The 24,836-nt window shown below is 41.2% G+C and overlaps 1 protein-coding gene across 1 annotated transcript in view; it reads right to left on the bottom strand.

Annotated features, from left to right (window-relative positions):
* Window positions 1-20,467, bottom strand: part of LOC138638715 (cytochrome P450 2K6-like) — a 67,945-nt gene extending 47,478 nt beyond the window's left edge. The window contains exons 1-3 of the mRNA XM_069728232.1: window positions 20,338-20,467; window positions 12,974-13,170; window positions 5,098-5,260 (exon numbers count right to left, since the gene is read on the bottom strand). Coding sequence (XP_069584333.1) covers window positions 5,098-5,260; window positions 12,974-13,156 — 346 coding nt within the window. The 5' untranslated portion in view covers window positions 13,157-13,170; window positions 20,338-20,467. The remainder of the gene's footprint in view (window positions 1-5,097; window positions 5,261-12,973; window positions 13,171-20,337) is intronic.
* Window positions 20,468-24,836: the final 4,369 nt, after the last annotated feature.

The following is a 24,836-nucleotide window of genomic DNA, read 5'->3' as shown; positions in this document are numbered from 1 at the left end:
ATACTTAACACAAAATTTAGCTTGTTTATAATTATTATTATTACTTATTTATATAGCACCATTGATTCCATGGTGCTATATATGAGAATGAGTTACATACAAATTACAGATATCACTTACAGTAAACAAACTAACAATGACAGACTGATACAGAGGGGCGAGGACCCTGCCCTTGCGGGCTTACATTCTACAGGATGGTGGGGATGGAGACAATAGGTTGAGGGTTGCAGGAGCTCCACTGTTGGTGAGGCGGTAGCTTCGGTAGTGGTGAGGAGGCAGCGGGGTCAGTGCAGGCTGTAAGCTTTCCTGAAGAGGTGGGATTTCAGGTTCCGTTTGAAGGATCCGAATGTGGTTGATAGTCGGATGTGTTAGGGCACAGAATTCCAGAGGATGGGGGATATTCTGGAGAAGTCTTGGAGGCAGTTGGGTGAGGAGCGGATAAGTGTGGAGGAGAGAAGGAGGTCTTGGGAGGACTGAAGATTACGTGAGGGTAGATATTGGGAGATTAGTTCAGAGATATATGGAGGAGACAGGTTATGGATGGCTTTGTAGGTCAGTATTAGTAATTTGAACTGGATACACTGAGGGAATGGGAGCCAGTGAAGAGATTTGCAGAGGGGTAAGCGGAGGAGTAGCAAGGAGAGAGGTGAATTAGTCAGGCAGCAGAGTTAAGGATGGACTGGAGAGGTGCAAGGGTATTAGCAGGGAGGCCACAGAGAAGGATGTTGCAGTAGTCAAGGCGGGAGATGATGAGGGCATGCACAAAAATTTGAGTATATTGAAGGTTGAGGAAAGGACGGATTCTGCAGGTATTTTTGAGCTGGAGGCAACAGAAGGTGGAATGAGCTTGGATGTGCGATTTGAAGGACAGGGCAGAGTCAAGGGTTACTCCGAGGCAACGGACTTCCAATACGGGGGAAAGCGTGATGTCGTTAATTGTAATAGATAGGTCAGGGAAGGAAGATCTATGAGATGGAGGAAAGATGATGAAAGATAATATACGATGTATATAAAATTACATTGTTTAAAACACCCAGTCAGAATGCAAAGTAGAGATATCACATACTGTGCTCAAGTAAAAACAAAAGGGGTTATCTTTACAATGGAGCGATGCAGTGCAAAACTTAAAAGAGAGGCTGAATCAAGGGAACTTTGAGATTTTTACCATATAATAGATGATGTACAATAACAAATTGTATTGTGGTACCGTGTTAGCCAGAAAAATCGATGTGAATACTTTTCTGCCCAATGATGACAGAAGTATTCTAGGAGTGATACCTTTATTGGCTAACCAGAAAATAATATGTTATTTTCTGGTTAGCCAATAAAAGTATCACTCCTAGAATACTTCTGTCATCATTGGGCAGAAAAGTATTCACAGCGATACAATATAATAACAAATTTTTTTGGCACTCCTGACAGGTCCTCTTTAAATGGGTCCTTACTTTTTGAAAAACAAGTCGGAGATTTTTGGGGTCTCATCTGTGCTCAACTATCCTTATCAGTGCCCCCAACCTCTCCATTTAATTACTTCTAGCCATGATCAAGTGGTTGAATGGATTGGAGGGCATGTGTACCCGTTCTGGCAACTGGTAGATAGATGGTATGTTTTTATTATTAGAAAAAACTTTTTGACGGTGAGGGTGATCAATGAGAGGAACAGGCTGCCACGAGAGGTGGTGAGTTTTCCTCCAATGGAAGTCTTCAAACAGAGGCTGGACAGACATATGTCTGAGATGGTTTAGTGAATCCTGCATTGAGCAGAGGGTTGGACCAGATGACCCAGGAGGTTCCTCCCAACTATACCATTCTATGATTCTATGATAATTACCTAAGGCTGGTTTCACACTTGCATTTTATTGCGCTGTGGATGGCAATGTACTTCCTCCTTGCTTCCTCCATGAAGCTCCGCCCAGGCTCCGCCTACCGCCGCCTACGTAACTATCATTAACCCCTTTCTGACATTAGACGTACTATCCCGTCGAGGTGGGGTGGGCCCCTATGACCACCGACGGGATAGTACGTCATATGCGATCGGCAGCGCTCACGGGGGGAGCGCCGCCGATCGCGGCCGGGTGTCAGCTGTTTATCGCAGCTGACATCCGGCACTATATGCCAGGAGCGGTCACAGACCGCCCCCGGCACATTAACCCCTGGCACACCGCGATCAAAGATGATCGCGATGTGCCGGCGGTATAGGGATGCTCCCCGCAGGGAAAATACAAAACTGGGGGCTAAAAAATAATTTTTGTGGGAAAAAAAAAAGATTTTTTATTTTCACGGCTCTGCATTATAAACTGTAGTGTCTCTCTAAACGCAACATGGCGTCCCATCTCAATTCCTGTCAATTTTGCATTTAAAAGTCAAACGGCGCTCCTTCCCTTACGAGCTCTCCCATGCGCCCAAACAGTCGTTTACCCCCACATATGGGGTATAAGCGTACCCAGGACAAATTGTACAACAACTTTTGGGGTCCAATTTCTTCTCTTACCCTTGGGAAAATAAAACATTGGGGCAAAAAGATAATTTTTGTGAAAAAATATGATTTTTTATTTTTACGGTTCTGCATTATAAACTTCTGTGAAGCACTTGGTGGGTCAAAGTGCTCACCACACCTCTAGATAAGTTTCTTATCGGGTCTACTTTCCAAAATGGTGTCACTTGTGGGGGGTTTCAATGTTTAGGCACATCAGTGGCTCTCCAAACACAACATGGCGTCCCATCTCAATTCCTGTCAATTTTGCATTGAAAAGTCAAATGGCGCTCCTTCCCTTCCGAGCTCTCCCATGCGCCCAAACAGTGATTTACCCCCACATATGGGGTATCGGTGTACTCAGGACAAATTGTACAACAACTTTTGGGGTCCATTTTCTCCTGTTACCCTTAGCAAAATATAACAAATTGGAGCTGAAGTAAATTTTTTGTGAAAAAAAGTTAAATGTTCATTTTTATTTAAACATTCCAAAAATTCCTGTGAAGCACCAGAAGGGTTAATAAACTTCTTGAATATGGTTTTGAGCACCATGAGGGGTGCAGTTTTTAGAATGGTGTCATACTTGGGTATTTTCTATCATACAGACCCCTCAAAATGGCTTCAAATGAGATGTGGTCCCTAAAAAAAAATGGTGTTGTAAAAATGAGAAATTGCTGGTCAACTTTTAACCCTTATAACTCCCTAACAAAAAAAAATTTTGGTTCCAAAATTGTGCTGATGTAAAGAAGACATGTGGGAAATGTTACTTATTAAGTATTTTGTGTGACATATCTCTGTGATTTAATTGCATAAAAATTCAAAGTTGGAAAATTGCGAAATTTTCATAATTTTCGCCAAATTTGTTTTTTTCACAAATAAACGCAGGTACTATCAAAGAATTTTTACCACTATCATGAAGTACAATATGTCACGAGACAACAGTGTCAGAATCACCGGGATCCGTTGAAGCGTTCCAGAGTTATAACCTCAAAAAGGGACAGTGGTCAGAATTGTAAAAATTGGTCATTAACGTGCAAACCACCCTCGGTGGTAAAGGGGTTAATATTTGAAGCAAGAAAGCAAGGAGAAAGTACGCCGTCATCCGCAGTGCAGTGAAACACAAGTGTGAAACCAGCCTAAACTGGAAGCATTGTAAAAGCATTGAGAGAAGGGTTGACGCGGTTGGAGTTCATCAACATACCCAACATATAATCTTACGGGCTAATCTTCAAAGTCTTTAAAGGAGTTGTCCACATTTGGGGGCTTATTTGTTATTTAAATGAAAGCATTTGTGACTATAAATCATTTTTCAAATAGGTTTCATTAAAAAATGTAGTACCATTTACTTTTTAATACCTCTGTGTTGTACCTTCTATTGCTGGCTGCAGAATAGATAAACTGAAAAATTGTCAATTATTGAATGACGGCAGAGTTTTTAATTCTTTTATGGGGGTTTTTTTCAGAGTTTTTCATAGCTGATTTATAGCCACAGACTACATCAAAGTTGAATGTGCAGTGAAGCAGAGATCCTGTAAAAGTCAAACAGTGCAAACATTTTAATGAAACCTAAATGCAATAATGATTTTTATCCCCAAATACATGCTATAATAAAAAAAGAATAATAAATGCCTTTGCAAAAGTGGACAATCCCTAGAAAGCTTGATTTCTAAGCCCTAGAACATCGAATACTACAAAACAGTTATTAATTTTTTTAGATTATAAAATAATAGGAACAAAATATAAAAGATGCAAAAAATAGTAACAAAAATAGAAATAAAAGTTCCAATAAAAGACTAAAAAATTGCACACACAAACAGTAAATGTTTACAAATGCAAAGTTGAGCAGAAAATTAGCATTATTTGCCAGTTTTGGGCAGCTCTGTAAAAATAGGCAAAGTTGGAGTGGATCCAGGACCTTCAGTGACTGTAGTAGCATTCCTGGTGAGGCATACGGAGCATCTTATTCCTGCATGTCCCTCATTAAGACTTAATTAATTAGGATCGTAATGTCTTTGCAATGGGCAAAATACATACACTGAGCGTCTTCCTGATCCAGGGTTTGATCCTGTCATCTTCTTCGAGGGACATGAATCTGGCTGAACGGTAAACCATGATTTGTGATTTCCAAAATGGTCCAATATCTTTTCGAAGAATGCTAATTGAGTTTTACACTCGTCAATGGTTTTACATTATGTTTTGGCTTTTCCGATTTTTAGAGAATCACAACTTTTATTTGGAGAGGAACATCTTGGGCATTGAGAACAAACGCGAAAAGTAAAGCTGCCACACAACATCTATCCTAATGGATGCCGCCTGATTAGAAGAACCGTCTGATTAAAATATTGATACAAAAACTACTGGTGAGGTTTTTTTATATGACACCATTCACATTGTGATAGTGTTTAGAGGTCTTAATTTTGCTTTGACATTTTTATTTTTGCCCTGCGATTTATACAGCCATTCCACAAGTTTGATTAGTAAAATGGTCTTAACAGATTCCCTTTAAAAGTAAATAAAATACAATTTCTTTATAGAAAATAAGCAAAATTTGCCAAAGAAAACTGAGGTTTACTCTTCATTTCATCATTTCCCTTAACATTTATATCATATAACATATATGTTACCATTTCCTCTTGTTATATCATAGAAAACCGGCATGTAGGGTCTGTCCGAGAAGACCTCCGCCTGGGTGATGAGAGCTTCTTTCACTACGTCATATCCGCACAGCACAATCATCTTCTGGACTCCTATCTTTATACTGTACACCGGGCCATACGTCTTTGCGAGCTGCAAAAACACAAGGCACAATAAGGCTGTAAGGTTTTGTTCACATGTTTGTTGTGGGAGTGGTGCAGATTTTTGGAAATTGTTGCAAAACAGTGGGTTTTTTACTTTTACCCCCGGTCTTTCTTGTTTTGCCCCCAAAATAATTTTTTTTCTTATGTTCCTGCACCCACAGAAAGCATTTCGAAATTAAGTCTGTGTAGTAATGAAATGCTATAAACTTAGCCACAAGTATAAATCTGTCAACGTGACGTTTTTTTAATAATACTAGTTATAATTATTTTTTTTAATAATAGTGATCACGATAGTAATTAGTTTTTATACGATGCCAGAACTTCACAGTTCAGAGGGACATGTACAGACAGTATCACGCACAGCCCAACAAATCACACAGGAGGAGTGAGGGCTCCGATCACAAGAGCTTACAATCTATGAGGAAATAGGGGAAACACAAAGGGTTAAATATGCCGGTATTGTACGGTGCAGCCGTCTGTACATTAAATATTGGTGTTCCTGTAAAGCTGCATTAACCGGTCACCAGCCAGTATCTGCGTATTTGTAGATAGCCGTTATACTGGAAATGAAATTTTCACTTAAATATCAATCTATATAGAAAACTAAGTGAAGAATTCTTAAAACCAACTTTTATTCCTAATACTCAATAATATGTGAATATCTAGACAATCATCACTGCATACCGTCAATACCTGACATTTGGGGTGAGTGTATGGACAAGAAATCACTACCCCACTTTTTGACTGTCTAGATACTCACATTTTATTGGGTATTAAGAATAAAAGTTGTTTTTAAGAATTCTTCACATAGTTTGCCATCTGTGTATTTGGTATAAAGGCCTCCTGAGGAGGGAGTGTTTGGGAATAGATAAAGGAATGGACCAGATTCCAAGGAAAAACACAGAAAAGGAGAACGGTGAAAGGTTAGATTATGAAATTCCTGCCTGGCAACTGAGGTAGCTGGGAATTTTCCTCACTGTCTAGGTAGTGCAATCTAGAAAAGTAGTGCAACGCAAGAAAAGCATTGGTGGAAAAAGAGTGAAGTTTGCAATATTGAAGATATTAGTCTTTAGGTAATTTAAGATTGGCTGATTTCGACCTGTTAGCAAGCGTCAATAGACAATGCACATGTAGATCAGCAGATATTTATTGGGCAAGGGTAACCGGTGTGAACATAACACTCATTAACATGGAAGATAATTTGCTAATATTTTACAATAGTACTATCCTTTAATACCACCTGTGCAAATGTGCTGTTGATAATGAGGATTTTAATTCAAGTACAAATAATTGAGCAGTTTGCTGGTACGTCGGGTGATCAGATAAGTAGGAAAGAGCGTTTCTATGAACTAACTGGTTTGGTTTGGTTGTTTTGGGTTTCTTTGCCGTAGGTTACAAAATGTGGCTCTCAAGAAGCATCAACACTGTATCAAAGCAAATGATGGAGAATGATAGAGAGTTCTGGTCAGTATTTCCTGCAGTGCTTTGAACGTTGAGACCAGACACACAACAGTGGAATATAAGGGTATGTGCACACGTTGCGGATTCTCTGCGGATCCACAGCGTTTTTTGAGGTGCAGAAACGCTGCAGATCCACAATTCATTTTCAGTACAATGTAAATCAATGAGAAAAAAAAGGCTGTGCACACTTTGCGGAAAATCCGCTGTAGAAACGCTGCGGTTTAAAAGAAGTAGCATGTCACTTCTTTTTTGTGAATCTGCAGCGTTTTTGTACCCATTCCCTTATAGAAAACCGCAGGGGTAAGAAACGCAGCAAACCCGCAAGAAAACCGCAGCAAAAACGCACAAAAACCGCTGCGGAACCGAACAAAAAACGCGACAAATCCGCAGCTGCGTTTTCTGCCAGGAGAGGCAGAATTCGCACCAGAAATTCCTAAGCCTAATCCGCAACGTGTGCACATAGCCTAACTGTAAGACAAGCTCACCCAAAATTCAAGTTGGCACTCCAATACCAGTAACAATCTGGAGATCTGGCCACAAGAAGTGGCAGGAGGTTTAGGTCACAATGAGTGACAGGAAAAGAACTGTATTTGGCCATGTCTAGGAGTGACAGAGGCATGCAGCGAAACGTGCACCCGTGATGGCGCTATAACAGTGCGAGGAGGCAACAATGGGTATGCATGCCCACTAATTGAACTAAACTGTGGCCTTTGGTTTTTTACATCGCATTAATCTTCATTCCATGCAATTGTTGGTTACTTTGTGTGTTTGGACTGTATCCCATTGTTGACCATCTCTTCTCATCCTGGCTCCAGTCTTTGCATTTTTTTTTTTGCCATCCCTCTCCTGCTGTTGCCAGATGTATGTACTGCTGAACACTCTTTTTTTCTGCTAGTTTTTCCGGTTTCTCTACGTAGAGTAGCATTTGGCAATCCATATTCATCATCTTTATACAACCCTAATATTATTCTGTCCTTCTTTTACACACATGTGCTGTCCTCTCACGCTGAGTTTACCTTCCATTCCTTTTTTAAACCTTGTCCTGTGAATTTATACAATCAAGTACAGTACTGTGCAACGTCAGCTGGGCAACAAAATATTGTAGCAATAAACTGAGACTGCTTTCAAACACAAAAGAGTTAATAGTTTATTTTTTTTTTCATTAAAATTAGTGATCTAAATCACTTCAATATTTGGTGTGACCACTCTTTGCTTCCTAAAACAGCATCAGTTCTTCTAGGTACACTGCCTACACTATCCACCATGTAAGTGTCCGATTGGCTCCAAATTTATTCTGCGGCCGGACCACTACTCCCAACATCCAACCAATGTCATTACGAGCTATCTTCTGTGTAAAGAAGAACAAAGGGTCCTGGAATTTTTGATATGGCCCCCACAAAGCCTATAGCTGTTTCTCTATGTACGCCAAGATTGTATGGTGTTGAGAAGGATTTGTCCAAGCCTTTATTCACGGGAGAATTGTGGTTGGTCCTCCAAGATGCTTGAAACAACCTCCCTACAGAGAACCTTCAAAAACTGTGTGTAAGTGGCCTGAAAAGTATTGATGCTGCTTTGAAGACGAAGGGCAGTCAACCCAAATATTGACGTGAGTAAGATTCATTAATTGTTCCTTCACGTTACATTTTGTTGATTTATTTTTCAGCTTTTTTGCTGCACTTGTCTAACACTTTTGCACAGTACTGTATTTCTTGTTTTGGCTTTCTCTTTCACTTTTCTTTGGATATAACACTGAAGCATGATGTAATTTGCTTCTACAGTACATAGCTCCAGCACAGATAGGGCTGAGGTATAGCCAGGTTTTCTTTCACAAAATGTAGTCTACATCCCTAGTCCTTTACCTAAATAGCATGTCAGTGGTGTGTTCAGGTTGCCCCAGAGTCAAGGTGAACTTTTTATCAAAGAGCTTCCCATTAACCAGCAATGGCGGATAAAAATTAGCCTTGTTGGAGTGCCACAAGATTGACCAGTGCTTAAATCACAGAGATAGTTGTACAGATAGCTAGATTTGCCTATGCAAAGGGTCGATTTTGAGTTAAATTTCTTGATATTTGTGTTTTCACACAAATTTGAACATTCAAAGATTATATTCACAGTTCACAAAAAACTTTTTCAGCACCATTTCCCACACAGTTGAAGTATCAGATAGTGGTCTAACATTATTTTGCTTTGTGGTCTCCCCATAAAGCCCTACATCTATAACATCTAATGGATTACCATACCTTGTACAGTGGTGGTCAGTACCTGGGACATCACAAACCAGTGGTTCCCAGTGGTGCACAGTTTGTATGGCAGAGTTGTTTTCCATCTCCAGAATCAGTGGGTAAGTCTTTCTCTTTTGTAGAGTGGACCAGATCTCCACTTTGCACTGACGAGGGGCAGAACCTCGAAACACAGTGTCTGTAAATTGAGATCTGGTTTGGCTCTTATTCTAAGTCATGTGATAAGGCTCGACATTGACTGTTAGGATTGTTGCTTCCAACACGTGGAACTAGAGTTCTAGTCCTCTTCCTCTCTGAAGAGACAATTTGCATTTTTTGTAGACTGAAAGGTTTTATGGTCAACAGGGTCCTATTTCTCTCTTTCTCCTTAAATCCGGTCCTCAAGTTTCCCAAACAGAGCATGTTTTCAGGATTTCCTTGGTATTACACAGGTGAAGAACCTTGTGGCAATTTCTGATACTTTGACAATAATTCCATCACCTGTGCAATGCTAAGGAAATCCTGAAAACATGACCTGTTGGTGGACGCTGAGTCTTGATTACAGAACTCCCTTATGATGATCAACTTAACATAATGGCCCTGGTTCATCAGTGTTTGTCACAGAAAACTGGTGAAACACATTTTGAAAAGTCACAAAAAAAAATCTCTTCAACTAGGAGCCTCACAAAATTTTTTCAACTCCTGGAGTTTTCACTACAGTTTTGGGCAGCTCCGCCAAAGTGGTAGAAGCTGGAAGTCGGGGAGGGATGTGAAAACACCAGCCTATAAAGTTCAAATAGGTGTGTGTCTCACCGTGAATTTAGTGCATCGTGTTATTGCTTGACAGTCATTAAATCTGGTGTACGAAACCGCAGTTTTATTAAATCAGAGTGTTCTGAAGGTAAGCTGCCAATGTAAAAGAAAAAAACTGGTACAAGTGATTGATTAAGCTACACTGGTCTCGTAAGGTAAGTTCACACAGGGCGTTTTTGCTGCATTTTTTTTCTGCAGCAAAACCTGATCATCTTGGCAGGAAAGTAGCTGCGCCAAAAACGCAGGTTTAGGTGCGCTTTTGTTGCCTTTTTTTCCTGCCTTTTTTTTCTCTTTGTGCCTGCCAATAAAGTTGAGTGAACACAGAGAAAATAAAAAAAACTTCCTGTAGATAGAATGAAAACATAGAATAGATAGATTGATAGAATAGATAGAATGAATAGATAGATTGATAGAATACATCGATTCATAGAATAGATAGAATGGATAGAATAGCATAGATAGAATAGATTGATAGAATAGAATAGATACATTTACTGCGGTATCCTCTTCCCCTGCATTTTCCCATGGTGCAGAGGTTACCTCCGGTCAGGCTGTGAGGGAGCGCAGGCTCGGTGACGTCACCGCTAGTTACCGAGCCTGCGCCCACTCCGTCCCATTCATTCCCCAGTACTTAGAGCCGGCAGCGGTCACATTAGCAGCGCCCCCAGTTGTAAGCTTTATCTTCCACAGAGACTGCGTGGGACACTCGATATATTGGACTACGACAGATCAGGGAGTATACTTTTGCTTTTTTATTTTTTTTATTTTTATTGCAGAAGATCGAGGGCTTCGCTTTGGAATGGCAGAACAATAAAAAGATGGTCAAAACTGTGTGGTGTTTTATTTTATTAAAATACTTTTTCTGCATGTGTGTGTGTTTATTTATACTCTTTAGTTACTTTAGGATTAGTAATGGATAGGTGTCTTATTGACGCCTCTCCATTACTAAGCCGGCTTAATGTCACCTTACAATAGCAAGGTGACATTAAAGGTACCTTCACACTGAGCGACTTTAGAACGATAACGATAGCGATCCGTGACGTTGCAGTGTCTTGGATAGCGATATTGTTGTGTTTGACACGCAGCAGCGATCAGGATCCTGCTGTGAGATTGCTGGTCGGAGCTAGAAGGTCAGAACTTTATTTCGTCGCTGGATCACCCGCTGACATCGCTGAATCGGCGTGTGTGATGCCGATTCAGCAATGTCTTCACTTGTAACCAGGGTAAACATCGGGTTACTAAGCGCAGGGCCGCACTTAGTAACCCGATGTTTACCCTCGTTACCTAAAAAAACAAACACTACATACTTACATTCCAGTGTCTGTCGCGTCCCTCGCAGTCAGCTTCCCGCACTGACTGTGAGCGCTGGCCGTAAAGCACAGCGGTGACGTCACCGCTGTGCTCTGCTTTACGGCCGGCCGGCGCTCACAGTCAGTGCGGGAAGCTGACTGTGAGGGATGCGACAGACACCGGAATGTAAGTATGTAGTGTTTGTTTTTTTTAACCAGGGTAAACATTGGGTTACTAAGCGCGGCCCTACGCTTAGTAACCCGATGTTTACCCTGGTTACCCGGGGACCTCGGCATCGTTGGTCGCTGGAGAGCTGTCTGTGTGACAGCTCTCCAGCGACCACACAGCGACACTGCAGTGATCGGCATCGTTGTCTATATCGCTGCCACGTCGCTTAATGTGACGGTACCCTAACCTCTCATTACCCCGCTTGCCACCACTAAAGGGCAAGTGGAAAGAGCCGGGCAAAGAGCCAGAATTGGCGCATCTAATAGATGCACCTTTTCTGGGCAGCAGCAGGCTTCTATTTTTAGGTTGGGGGGCCAATATCAATGGCCCCTTAGCAGCCTGAGAATACCAGCACCCAGCTGTGAGCTTTAGCAATGCTGGTTGTCAAAAATTGAGGGGGACCCCATGCCATTTTTTAAAATTATTTATTTAAATTATTTAAAAATAAAGCATGAGGACCCCTCTATTCTTGATAACTAGCCTTGCTGAAGCTGACAGCTGGGGGTTGCAGCCCCCAGCTGTGAGTTTTGTCTGGCTGGTTTTCAAAATTAGGGGGAACCCACGCCGTTTTTTTAAATTATTTATTTATAGCGCAGGAGCGGCAGATGAAAACTCCCATCCACCGCTCCTGCTGTCACTGTAATTAGCATTAGCAGGTGTCAGATGATGGGATCAGAAGTCCCATCAGCTGACACCAGTGATCGGAGGTGAAGTTTACACCTCTGATCACAGCTGAGCGCTCCTGCTGTCTTCTGAAAGCGTGGGATCTGCGGCTCTCTGACCGGCGGGGAGGATTTTCCTGCCGATCAGAAGCGGTGTTTGCTGTGTTGTCATTCATATGACAGCGTGTCAAACACTGTAATGTCAGACCCCCCCATTCAAGTGAATGGGTGTCGGGCCCGCTCTGCTGGATGGCAGGCTGTATGGACGCATCATGCAGACTGCCATCTAGAAGTAGCAGAGCCGAGTGTGACGTTTCTGCAGCAAATACGCTGCAAGAAAAGTCAATCTAGTGTATTTCCAGCGTTTTTTCACCACCCATACAAGTCAATGGGTGAAAAAAAGAAGTGACATACCCTATGTAAAAAAAAACGCTGCAAAATACTGACCACACAAAAACCCAATAGCTGTGTGCATGAGATTTCTGAAATCTCATAGGCTTTGCTAGTACTGTAAAAAGCAGCTGAAAATTAGCATAAATAAACACAGCAAAAAAAAAAAACACTGCAAAAAGGCCCCGTGTGAATTTACCCTTAGACATTCAGAAATAGATTCAGGAAAAGTTTTTTGGGTGGGTAGACTTTGGACGAGTGTTTCTTTTTATGAAGCATCTCCTAAAATGATTTAAATTAGATTTTGAAATAGTTTTTGTCCTAATGAAATTTTTTTTGCATCCAGATTTGACGGTGCGTTGTTGGGACCAGATTACATCAAGATCCAAGAAGTGAGATTGCACTTCGATTTTCCACCAGGTATTTTTTAAAACTTGCCTTTCTCAAAAAAAAATCTAACACTTAAACCCTCTTCAAATTAACAGCAAAGTGGATTTTCCTTAGAAATAATTAGGAAGAGTTTTCCAGACAATTTTGAAGTGGTTTCTAGATGGTCAAACAAGCAATCCGGTCAAGTCAGTGAATAAATAGATAATCATAGACTTGAATCTTTAAAAATCAATGATCATCAGATCTTACCTCCTGAAATGATGAGTAAGGTTTATGTACATCCAGTTCTGGAATATTTCCGATTATTGGCCATGGCTTTGGACCAGGAGGATAATTCGGGGGAACATGCTCCTTCTGTTTATAAATAGCAGTTGCCAAAAAAATACACGTTATAATGGACAAAAGAACAGTGACTGGATCGAGGGGCAACATATCCGCCGAAGAACCTGTAGTGGAGAAATGAGAGTCTCTCATTACATTACATCATTAACCATTGATGATGACAGACTCTTGTAGACAGATTGGCAGATTAAGACCTATATCTCACTCACATGCTGCACAGATGGTCGCCTTAAGTGAACAGAAAAACAGACATATTTTCTATTTATTCAATGTTGACCAATTTTTTTATAGTGTTTCAGCAATAATTTTAGCTGCTTCAGTTAATAGAATTATTTACAAGACCAATTTATGGGGTTCGGCACTTGAACAAAGCAAAAGTTTTCCACTCCCTGCAGTTAAGATTAAGGGGTTGTCTCATAGAAGAGATAACTCTTGAGTCCTGAAAGGGAATCTGTTAAAATAATTTCACCCCATCTAAAAAAAAATCTATTTATTTATATCTAAAGTTACCTTCACACATAACGATTTCGTTAATGATATCGTTGCTTTTTGTGACGTAGCAACGATATAGTTAACGAAATCGTTATGCGTGACAGCGACCAACGATCAGGCCCCTGCTGGAAGATCGTTGGTCGCTTGGAATGATCAGGACCTTTTTTTTGGTCGCTGATCACCCGCTGTCATCACTGGATCGGCGTGTGTGACGCCGATCCAGCGATGTGTTCACTGGTAACCAGGGTAAACATCGGGTTACTAAGCGCATGGCCGCCTAGGTTTGCTAGATTTGTCTTAAGGTACCGTCACATTTAGCGACGCTGCAGCGATATAGACAACGATGCCGATCGCTGCAGCGTCGCTGTTTAGGTCGTTGTGTGGTCGCTGGAGAGCTGTCACACAGACAGCTCTCCAGCGACCAACGATGCCAAAGTCCCCGGGTAACCAGGGTAAACATCGGGTTACTAAGCGCAGGGCCGCGCTTAGTAACCCGATGTTTACCCTGGTTACCACTGTAAAAGTTAAAAAAAACAAACAGTACATACTCACATTCCGGTGTCTGTCACGTCCCCCGGCGTCAGCTTCCCGGACCGACTGTGTCAGCGCCGGCCGGCCGTAAAGCAGAGCACAGCGGTGACGTCACCGCTGTGCTCTGCTTTACGGCCGGCCGGCACTGACACAGTGCAGGGAAGCTGACGCTGGGGGACGTGACAGACACCGATATGTTAGTATGTACTGTTTTTTTTTTTAACTTTTACAGTGGTAACCAGGGTAAACATCGGGTTACTAAGCGCGGCCCTGCGCTTAGTAACCCGATGTTTACCCTGGTTACCCGGGGACTTCGGCATCGTTGGTCGCTGGAGAGCTGTCTGTGTGACAGCTCTCCAGCGACCACACAACGACCTAAACAGCGACGCTGCAGCGATCGACATCGTTGTCTATATCGCTGCAGCGTCACTAAATGTGATGGTACCTTAAGACAAATCTAGCAAACCTTTACATTGCTATTGCGTTCATCCATTACTGAGAAATTAGCTTTTGAATTGATATGCAAATGAGGCTGAAGGGCTATAGCACATCTGAAGCCTCTGTCACTCCAGGTCTATTCTCTGACCAGCTCCGCCTTCTCCTGCTTGACTGACAGCCTCTATGCTGTGTGACATCACGCCAATGAGTCATCAGTTAAGTAGAAGGAGGTGGCGCTGGGAGGAGAATAGACCTGGAGTGACAGAGGCTTTAGATCTCCCATAGTCCCTCAGCCTCATTTGCCGGCTCCTGCACTGTAAATATTTTTTTCTTTTTAAATGGCGTGGGTTCCCCTGTATTTTTGATAACCAGAATATGCAAAACTCAAAGATGGGGGCTGCATCCTCAGCTGCCAGCTTCAGCAAGGCTGGTTATCAAGAATAGAGGGGTCCTCACGACACATTTTTAATTATTTTAATAAATAATTTTAAAAAAACGGTGTGAGGGTCCCTCCATTTTTGACAACTAGCCTGGCTAAAGGAGACAGTTTGGGTCTAGTATGCAAACTCAAACTTTTTGTAACTATTCAGCCGAACCCGACGGACCCAAACATCCTTGTCACTAACCCCATGTGCTGCCCTGCATGACCGTAGCCTTAGTTAGCTCTTATTGGTCACAATCATGGATACCTAAGTTAACATAATGCTCTTTATGTTAGCTTAGGTATCCATGATTATGACCAATAAGAGCTAACTAAGGCTACGGTTACACTATCAATATTTGGTCAGTATTTCACATCAGCATTTGTAAGCCTAAAAGAGTAGTGGCCAGTGGGTTAAAAATGCAGAAGTGGTGCATATGTTTCTATTATACTTTTCCTCTATTTGTTCCACTCCTGATTTTGGCTCACAAATACTGTTGCAAAATACTGACCAAATACTGCTACTGTGGCTGTAGCTTAACTGTCAATATCAGTGGTTATAACTAGTGTTGAGAATTCCGATACCGCAAGTATCGGGTATCGGCCAATATTTGCGGTATCGGAATTCCGATCCCGAGTTCCAATATTTTTGCGATATCGGGAATCGGTATGAATATTTATGTGTAAAATGAAGAATAAAAATAAAAAATATGAATATACTCACCCTCGGACGCGCCCTGGTTGTAACCTCTGCAACCGGCAGTCTTCGTTCCTAAGAATGAGCGAATGAAGGACCTGTGATGACGTCACGGCTTGTGATTGGTCGCGTGAGCGGTCACATGAGTGGTCACGCGACCAATCACAAGCCGCGACGTCATCGAAGGTCCTTCACCCGCTCATTCTTAGTAACGGAGGCTGCCGGTTACACCGCTAAGGCCCAGGGTCCGCCGGAGGGGTGAGTATATCCATATTTTTTATTTTTATTCTTTATTTCTTACATGAGTATGGATCCCAGGGCCTGAAGGAGAGTTTCCTCTCCTTCAGGCCCTGGGAACCATTCCAGGATACATTCCGATATTTGTGTCCCATTGACTTTATTGGTATCAGGTATCGGTATCGGCGATATCCAATATTTTTCGGATATTGGCCGATACAATCTGATACCGATACTTTCAAATATCGGAAGGTATTGCTCAACACTAGCTATAACCTAAACTACTGCAATGCTCTGCACATGGAGTAAGTGACCTAGGTTTTCAGAAGAACTATACTACATTTCTAATTGGAGGTATTTACTTTTGCTATTATTATACTTATATAATTATTATTATTACACCTACTACATATTGGGATAGGATATTGGAAAAGTGAATACCCCTTTAATGAAAATAATAGGCATGATGCACAATTATTCAGAAAAAAAGGATGAATATTCATAATGTATGAACAGACATTCACATATTTTTCATGAAAGTGCTCTAGAGGTTAAAAATAACAGAAAATTAAAGCAACAAATGGTATCAATAGGGAAATTACTAACATGGAAGGATCCTACTACTTTAACCCCTTTGCGACATGTGCCGTACTAATATAGCGCATATCGCTTCTCTCCCTTTAATGTGGGCTCCGGCGTGATCCACCCGCAGATATTAACTCATTAAATGCCGCTGTCATCTGACAGGGGCATTTAACGCATGCTTCCAGCCATCGGGCCGGAAATCCACCCATCGGTGACCCCGTCAAGTGATCGTGAGTCATTGATGGGTTGGCATAGCAACCAGAGGTCTCCGGGAGACCTCTATCATTGTCACTGCCGGCTTGCTATCGGCGCCACCTGGTAGTCAGTGCTCATAGCAAGTGAGGTATTCTGCTACATACAGGTGATCTGATCATCGCCTGTATGTAGCAGAGCCGATGACAGCTTCTTGTCTCCCATGGAAACTATTGAAGAATGGCAAAAGTAAAAAATAAATGTTTTTAAAAATATTAAAAAAAAAACGTACACATATTTGGTATCGCCGTGTTCAGAAGCACCTGATCTATCAATAAAAAAAGGATTAACCTGATCACTAAATGGCTTAGTGCTAAAAAAAAAGGCAAAATTCCAGAATTACGTCTTTTGGTCGCCACAACATTGCATTAAAATGCAAAAACGAGCGATCAAAAGATCTTTTCTTCACCAAAATGGTATAATTAAAAACATGAGCTTGGCACGCAAAAAATAAGCCCTCACCCAACCAAAGATCACAAAAAATGGGGATGCAAAGGGTCTCGGAAAATGGCACAATTTTTTTTCACAAAATTTGGATTTTTTTTCACCACTTAAATAAAAAATAACCTAGACATGTTTGGTGTCTATGAACTCGTAATGATCTGGAGAATCATAATGGAAGGTCAGTTTTAGCATTTGGTGAAAAGGGTAAAAAAAATCCCAAAAAACGTTGTGGGATTGCACTTTTTTTGCAATTTCACCACACTTGGAATTTTTTTCCCGTTTTTGAGTACACGTTATACTAAAACCAATGGTGTCGTTCAAAAATACAACTTGTCTCACAAAAAACAATCCATGACATGGCCTTATTGACAGAAAAAATATAAAAGTTATGGCTCTGGGAAGAAGGAGAGGAAAAACAGAAACGCAAAAATGAAAATATATAAGCAAAAATTGATGCCAAGAGGCATAAACATTAAGAAAATTCCCACCATTATGTATATATTTACTTATTTCGCACTAGAAAGCAGAACTGATCAATATTAAAATTGACATAAAAAAACTATGAGACCGAGTGTTGCTATTTAAGGAATCTTTAGAATTTCAAGAATTGGATCATAATTTGAAGTTCAACATGGAGAAATTAGAATCTGACATTACACATCTCAAAGAAAATAAATTTAAAGAGGACAAAAATAATTATGACACTGACAGAGTTCATGAATGGGGATGATGGGATCGAGATGATTTTTCCCCTAAATCTATCTTAAAAAAGAAGAGCATCAAGTAAAACAAAAAAAAACCCAGAAGGACGGGAAAAAACTTGTCAGTCAGTTCCACGGACATTGATAGCTCTGATTCTAACTCATAACATAGTAACATAGTAACATAGTTAGTAAGGCCGAAAAAAGACATTTGTCCATCCAGTTCAGCCTATATTCCATCATAATAAATCCCCAGATCTACGTCCTTCTACAGAACCTAATAATTGTATGATACAATATTGTTCTGCTCCAGGAAGACATCCAGGCCTCTCTTGAACCCCTCGACTGAGTTCGCCATCACCACCTCCTCAGGCAAGCAATTCCAGATGATTCTAGGAGTAATTTTACTAGCAATATTGCAGGCAAGGAAAGATAATTATTGGGAGAACAGAGACTGCAGAAAAATGTAAAAAAAAAACAATACTGGAGGGGATGTAGAAAACATCACAAGAAGATATCCACTAAGGAATCGCAGGAAGAAGAATTAGATGAGGACAAGTATATTGTTGTGAACTTAACATCGTATATTCTTGATGCTGCGCAGATTTCTATTTTATCTAGGGGCTTGAATTTTGCGCCATCCGATTATTTTGACTAGTATAATACCATACTCGATGTGAACAGATTCCCAAGAATTATTCTAGATTTTAATGTTAAATATGCCCCACCCAGCAGGTATTAATAAAAGATCAGATTTAAGTCTTTGTTAATGATATCTTTTTTGGATTACAGTGTTTCATTTATGTATTTTTGTTGCATATTTGTATACTTATTTATATGAGTCTCCATGATTTTGTTATGCTATTCATTCTCATCTGATGATTAAGATTGTAATTAAATCCCGAACGCATATCCTATGTGGCAGGATGGTGTTTCCGACTAAGGCGGGGGGTCACACTTGTGAGTTCAATGCGAGAAACTTGCGCAAGTATTTCTATGCAGCTGAACGCTCCGGTCCCACATGCCGGCGGCAGTGCCGGGACTTGATGCGAGAGACTCGCGTGAGTTTCTCGCATTGAACTCGTAAGTGTGACCCCGGACTAAGGACCGCACTGGTCAGAAACTAGTTGCTAAGATGCCTGAATAGAAGTGCATCCATTCTCCACCATTGATTTATACATTTATAATTATTTTTGTTGCTTCTCTTTACCACTCATAATTTTAATCTGAACAATAAACCCATTTTTTATGGAATACTGCAAGTTCCGACTTCTATGTGGATCTACTTATATCGCTACAGAGGACTGTTTGCCGAGCGCCAGACAGGTGGGCCGATTGCCTTTTTTGTTCCCTTTAAACTGTAAAAATAATATTCCTTAACCTTCGTCAGGCTGCATGATTTTACAACGTTAACAGGCTGCAGAGGTACAATTGTACCTTCATATATATTTTATTGAAATTTGGCCAATATATTCTGGACCAAAACTGCAGATATGTCACGAAATTTCAGCCCTCTACGGCTTTTCGAAAAAAAAAGTTATTGCAATTTTAAAACGGAATAATTACAATTGTACCTACTCAGCCGCACGAAGGTTAAAGAGGTCACAAATTCCCCTTAAGTTGGCATCCCACTCTTTGGAGAAGAACTGATTAAGAGTAAAGAGGTCTTCTGAACTTAATTCTTGATGGCAAGGTGACCAATATCCCAGTGACCACTACCGTTTGTAAAGTTGTTTAACATAGAATTTAATGAAGAGAGACGTAGACAGGTTCAACCACCTCTTTACTGTCTTCCCATTCCTTGAATAACATGTTTTCTCTATAATGGGACTTCCACCCATAAGTGTCTAACATCTTAAATTGTTTGGTAAGTTGTAAATCATGTAAAATTACATAAAACAGCAATAGTGAGAAAGTGATGAGGTGAGAAAGATAAGCCTGCCATACACATTAGATTGCTGTTGGACAAGCAACCAACCAAGCACTACTGTGTTTTCTGTGAGAAGTCCATCAGCTGACATGTCTCCCAGCTGCTTATCTCCAGGAGAGCCGTACAATCATCAGGCCAAAATTGGACATGCCCAATCAACATGCCCACAACTCAATTGGCTGGTATTCCAACAAACTAGACCATCAGCCAAATCTTTCAATATCAGGGGATTCAGCTGACAAAAAATCTTATGTGCATGAGGGCCTTTAGTAATCTACAATTTGAGATGTTATTGTTAAAGTCTTTACTGTCAATGTGACTGAACCCCCCAAGCAGGTGGTTTGGAGGTTCTTACTAAAAAGCATCTCAGACCTCAGCTTGTCAGGATCCTACAGAGAAAGATTGCAGTGGATGTAGCCTATTCTTAGACTGGACTAACGCTAAGGAATGTATATTCATATCTGCTGACACCAAGTGTAGCTCTCAGGTTGTCCACACCCTGCTTTTGGGGGTTACAAAAGAATAAATCAGAAAAAAACTCACCTGAATTCCGATTCTAGAATCTCAAATTTCCAAAGCTCTTATGTCATTCAGATCTGTGAATGGAATCTGGTCTGTGAGCCTTAACCGCACGACTTACTCACTCGAACTGGAAACCTGCCCACTCTTCTAGGGAAAACCTTAGGAAAGACGAAAACATGGATCAACCTTGCTTGTCCTCAGGCTTTTCTAAAGCTCACATTCAACGCATGCTCTGCCCTGTTCTGTATATATTCACAATTTTCTTATGCAGTGACCTTGTGTCCCAGTTAAAGTAGAAATCTGTCCATCATCAATTCAGAAAATCTTTGGAAAACATCAGGAAAAGCTTTTTGCTTAGGCACCACTTGGTTGCAAAAAAAAATTGAAAGTTACTAATAGAAATCAACAAATCTTGTGAAAGACAAATTCACAAGATTCATGAAATGTTCCCAAGAAATTTGACTTGTGGCAAATAAAAAAATTGCAAATCCTCTAATTGGCCGGAAAGACATACAAGTATATGACACAATTATCTTTTAGTCCAGCACTAATCTTCTTCACTGCTGCACTGTCACACACTATCTGTGCAGTTTCTTCAGCGTTTTATTTCTCTTCCTCTCTTTCTCAATGACTAAACTGTGACGTGACGTTCTCTCACTTTCCAGATTCACCCCGAAAATTATTGCCTTTTCTGCTTTTATACAGCTCATGACAGTCCCTCTTGATTGGCTGTGTTATACCATGTGATGTGGTAGCTGCAAAACAATGTACGAAAGCCAGCCTGAGAGCATACGACCTTTTTGTGACTTATGCTATCTTCCGCAATTTGTAAACTGGCAGCTACCATTTTAAGTCATTTGCGTGAAGCGAATTTCAAAATGTTCAAATTCTCCAGGTTCAACAAATTCCTAAAGATTTTACAAGAATTATATTCCCAGCTAATCCACTTGCCTATCTCTACTTGCTGTGAATCCACAATCATCACAAAACCTCATGTACAATTGCGATTCAGTAAATGTGACTGCTGGGAGAGCTAAAAGAAAATCTAAAGAGATACACCAACCATCAGCTTTTGGTAAGTTTTGAAAGGCTTGAGAAAGGATTGTATCCGAAACGTCACCACGCCGTTTGGGCATTAAACATCACAATTTTTGGAAGTCTGCTGTGGTGTTTCTCATTTTTCTTTCATTATCTTAAGGAGCCTTTTTTGACTGCTGGCTAGGGATGCGTGAGCATTGTAAAGGTATTTTGTCTGGTGCTGTTCCAAATTTCATAATCTATCTATCTATATAAGAAAATCCGGCAATTCAGCAGTCACATCATATTGCATAGAAGGACCCAACAGCATATAATAGATGGATTACATACAGTATATACACATAAAATAGATAGTTATACAGATGTCAGTGACACATACAATTAGTACAGTGTGTTTGCAGCTTAACGTACATCTATTTAATTAATTAATTAATTAATTATAATTAGATTATTTTTCAGAAAAAAATGGATTGGGCTCCTGCATAATTTTCTGAACCAGCAGAGGGAAAGCAGGTGGCTGGGGGCAGATGCTTATAGCCTGGGAAGGAGGTAATACCCATAGAGCTTCCCAGGCTATTAATTTCAGTTCACAACTGTATACTTATCATATACTGGCTATTAAAATGGTGGACTTCCCAAAAAAATGACATAGGGTCACCCTATAATTAATAACCTGCAAAGCCTATACAGAGAGCTGTGGGCTGATATTAATAGCCTAGGAAGGGGCTGTGGATACTGGCCCCCATTCTAAAAACATCAGCTCTCAGCCACCCCAGAAAAGATGCATCTCTAAGATGTACCAGTTATGGCACTTAGCCTCGCTCTTTCCAATTGCCCTGTAGCAGTGGCAAGTGGGGTAATCGTTGCAGTGGTTGATGTCACCTTTGTATTGTCAGGTGACATCAAGCCCACCTGGTGGGTTGAGTCTCCACAAAGGGCCATTGGAACACCTGTTGTGAATTCTGTGGCTGAATTCACTCCTGTGGTCACAAGTGGTACTGCAGCTTCTGAGCTTCCTCCCTCAGGTGTTCTGGTGAGCTCGTTAACTGCTTCATTACTTAACTCCGCCTGATTCTGCTATCCTTGCTCCTTGTCAATGTTTCAGTGTTGGATCTGAGCTTCTCCTGATTGTTCCTGTGACCTGCTGCTCTGTATAGCTAAGTGCTTTTTGCTTTTTTGTTGCTTTTTTTCTGTCCAGCTTGTCTTTTGTTTTGCTGGAAGCTCTGAGACGCAAAGGGTGTACCGCCGTGCCGTTAGTTCGGCACGGTGGGTTTTTTTTGCCCCCTTTGCGTGGTTTTGCTTTAGGGTTTTTTGTAGACTGCAAAGTTCGCTTTACTGTTCTCGCTCTGTCCTAGAATATCGGGCCCCACTTTGCTGAATCTATTTCATCCCTACGTTTTGTCTTTTCATCTTACTCCCAGTCATTATATGTGGGGGGCTGCCTTTTCCTTTAGGGAATTTCTCTGGGGCAAGTCAGGCCTATTTTTCTATCTTCAGGCTAGCTAGTTTCTTAGGCTGTGCCGAGTTGCCTAGGTAGTTGTTAGGCGCAATCCATAGCCGCTTTTAGTTGTGTTTAGGATAGGATCAGGTGTGCAGTCTACAGAGTTTCCACGTCTCAGAGCTTGTTCTTGTATTTTTGGGTATTTGTCAGATCACTGTGTGCGCTCTGATCGCTAAGCACACTGTGTTTCTGGAGTGCCTTCATAACACCTGTCATTAGCAAACATAACAGTACAAGGAGCCAAACTAATGATTCTCAATAGAGGGAAAGAAAAAGTTCTGACATCATTTTTTTTTTTTTTCTGCTCTGTGTTCACTTTTTTTTTTCCCCTAGACATTTGGGTGATTCTGGACACAGGTGTGGACATGGATATTCAGGGTCTGTGCTCTTCAATGGATAATCTCGTTATAAATGTACAAAAAAATTCAAGATACTATTGATCAGAAATCTATGTTAGAACCAAGAATTCCTATTCCTGATTTGTTTTTTGGAGATAGAACTAAGTTTCTAAGTTTCAAAAATACTTGTAAGCTATTTCTGGCCTTGAAACCTCATTCTTCTGGTAATCCTATTCAACAGGTTTTGATTATTATTTCTTTTTTGCGCGGCGACCCTCAAGACTGGGCATTTTCTCTTGCGCCAGGAGACCCTGCATTGAGTAGTGTCGATGCGTTTTTCCTGGCGCTCGGATTGCTGTACGATGAGCCTAATTCAGTGGATCAGGCTGAGAAAAATTTGCTGGCTTTGTGCCAGGGTCAGGATGATATAGAAGTATATTGTCAGAAATTTAGGAAATGGTCAGTACTCACTCAGTGGAATGAATCTGCGCTGGCAGCTTTGTTCAGAAAGGGTCTCTCTGAGGCTCTTAAGGATGTCATGGTGGGATTTCCTATGCCTGCTGGTTTGAATGAGTCTTTGTCTTTGGCCATTCAGATCGGTCGACGCTTGCGCGAGCGTAAATCTGTGCACCATTTGGCGGTACTGCCTGAGGTTAAACCAGAGCCTATGCAGTGCGATAGGACTATGACTAGAGTTGAACGGCAGGAATACAGACGTCTGAATGGTCTGTGTTTCTACTGTGGTGATTCCACTCATGCTATTTCTGATTGTCCTAAGCGCACTAAGCGGTCCGCTAGGTCTGCCGTCATTGGTACTGTACAGTCCAAATTCCTTCTGTCCATTACCTTGATATGCTCTTTGTCGTCGTTTTCTGTCATGGCGTTTGTGGATTCGGGCGCTGCCCTGAATCTGATGGATTTGGATTATGCTAAACGTTGTGGGTTTTTCTTGGAGCCTTTGCGGTGTCCTATTCCATTGAGAGGAATTGATGCTACACCTTTGGCCAAGAATAAACCTCAATACTGGGCCCAGCTGACCATGTGCATGGCTCCTGCACATCAGGAAGTTATTCGCTTTCTGGTGTTGCATAATCTGCATGATGTGGTCGTGTTGGGGTTGCCATGGCTACAAACCCATAATCCAGTATTGGATTGGAATTCCATGTCGGTATCCAGCTGGGGTTGTCAGGGGGTACATGGTGATGTTCCATTTTTGTCGATTTCGTCATCCACCCCTTCTGAGGTCCCAGAGTTCTTGTCTGATTATCAGGATGTATTTGAAGAGCCCAAGTCCGATGCTCTACCTCCGCATAGGGATTGTGATTGTGCTATCAATTTGATTCCTGGTAGTAAATTCCCTAAAGGTCGATTATTTAATTTATCCGTGCCCGAACACGCCGCTATGCGCAGTTATGTGAAGGAATCCCTGGAGAAGGGACATATTCGCCCATCGTCATCACCACTGGGAGCAGGGTTCTTCTTTGTAGCCAAGAAGGATGGTTCGCTGAGACCGTGTATTGATTACCGCCTTCTTAATAAGATCACTGTTAAATTTCAGTATCCCTTGCCATTGTTATCTGACTTGTTTGCTCGGATTAAGGGGGCTAGTTGGTTCACTAAGATAGATCTTCGTGGTGCGTATA

This window comes from Ranitomeya imitator, chromosome 5, assembly GCF_032444005.1.
Source record: "Ranitomeya imitator isolate aRanImi1 chromosome 5, aRanImi1.pri, whole genome shotgun sequence".
In the NCBI taxonomy this organism is placed as follows: domain Eukaryota; kingdom Metazoa; phylum Chordata; class Amphibia; order Anura; family Dendrobatidae; genus Ranitomeya; species Ranitomeya imitator.
Note: the sequence above shows the minus strand (reverse complement) of the source record. Positions and strands in the feature narration are given on the sequence as shown.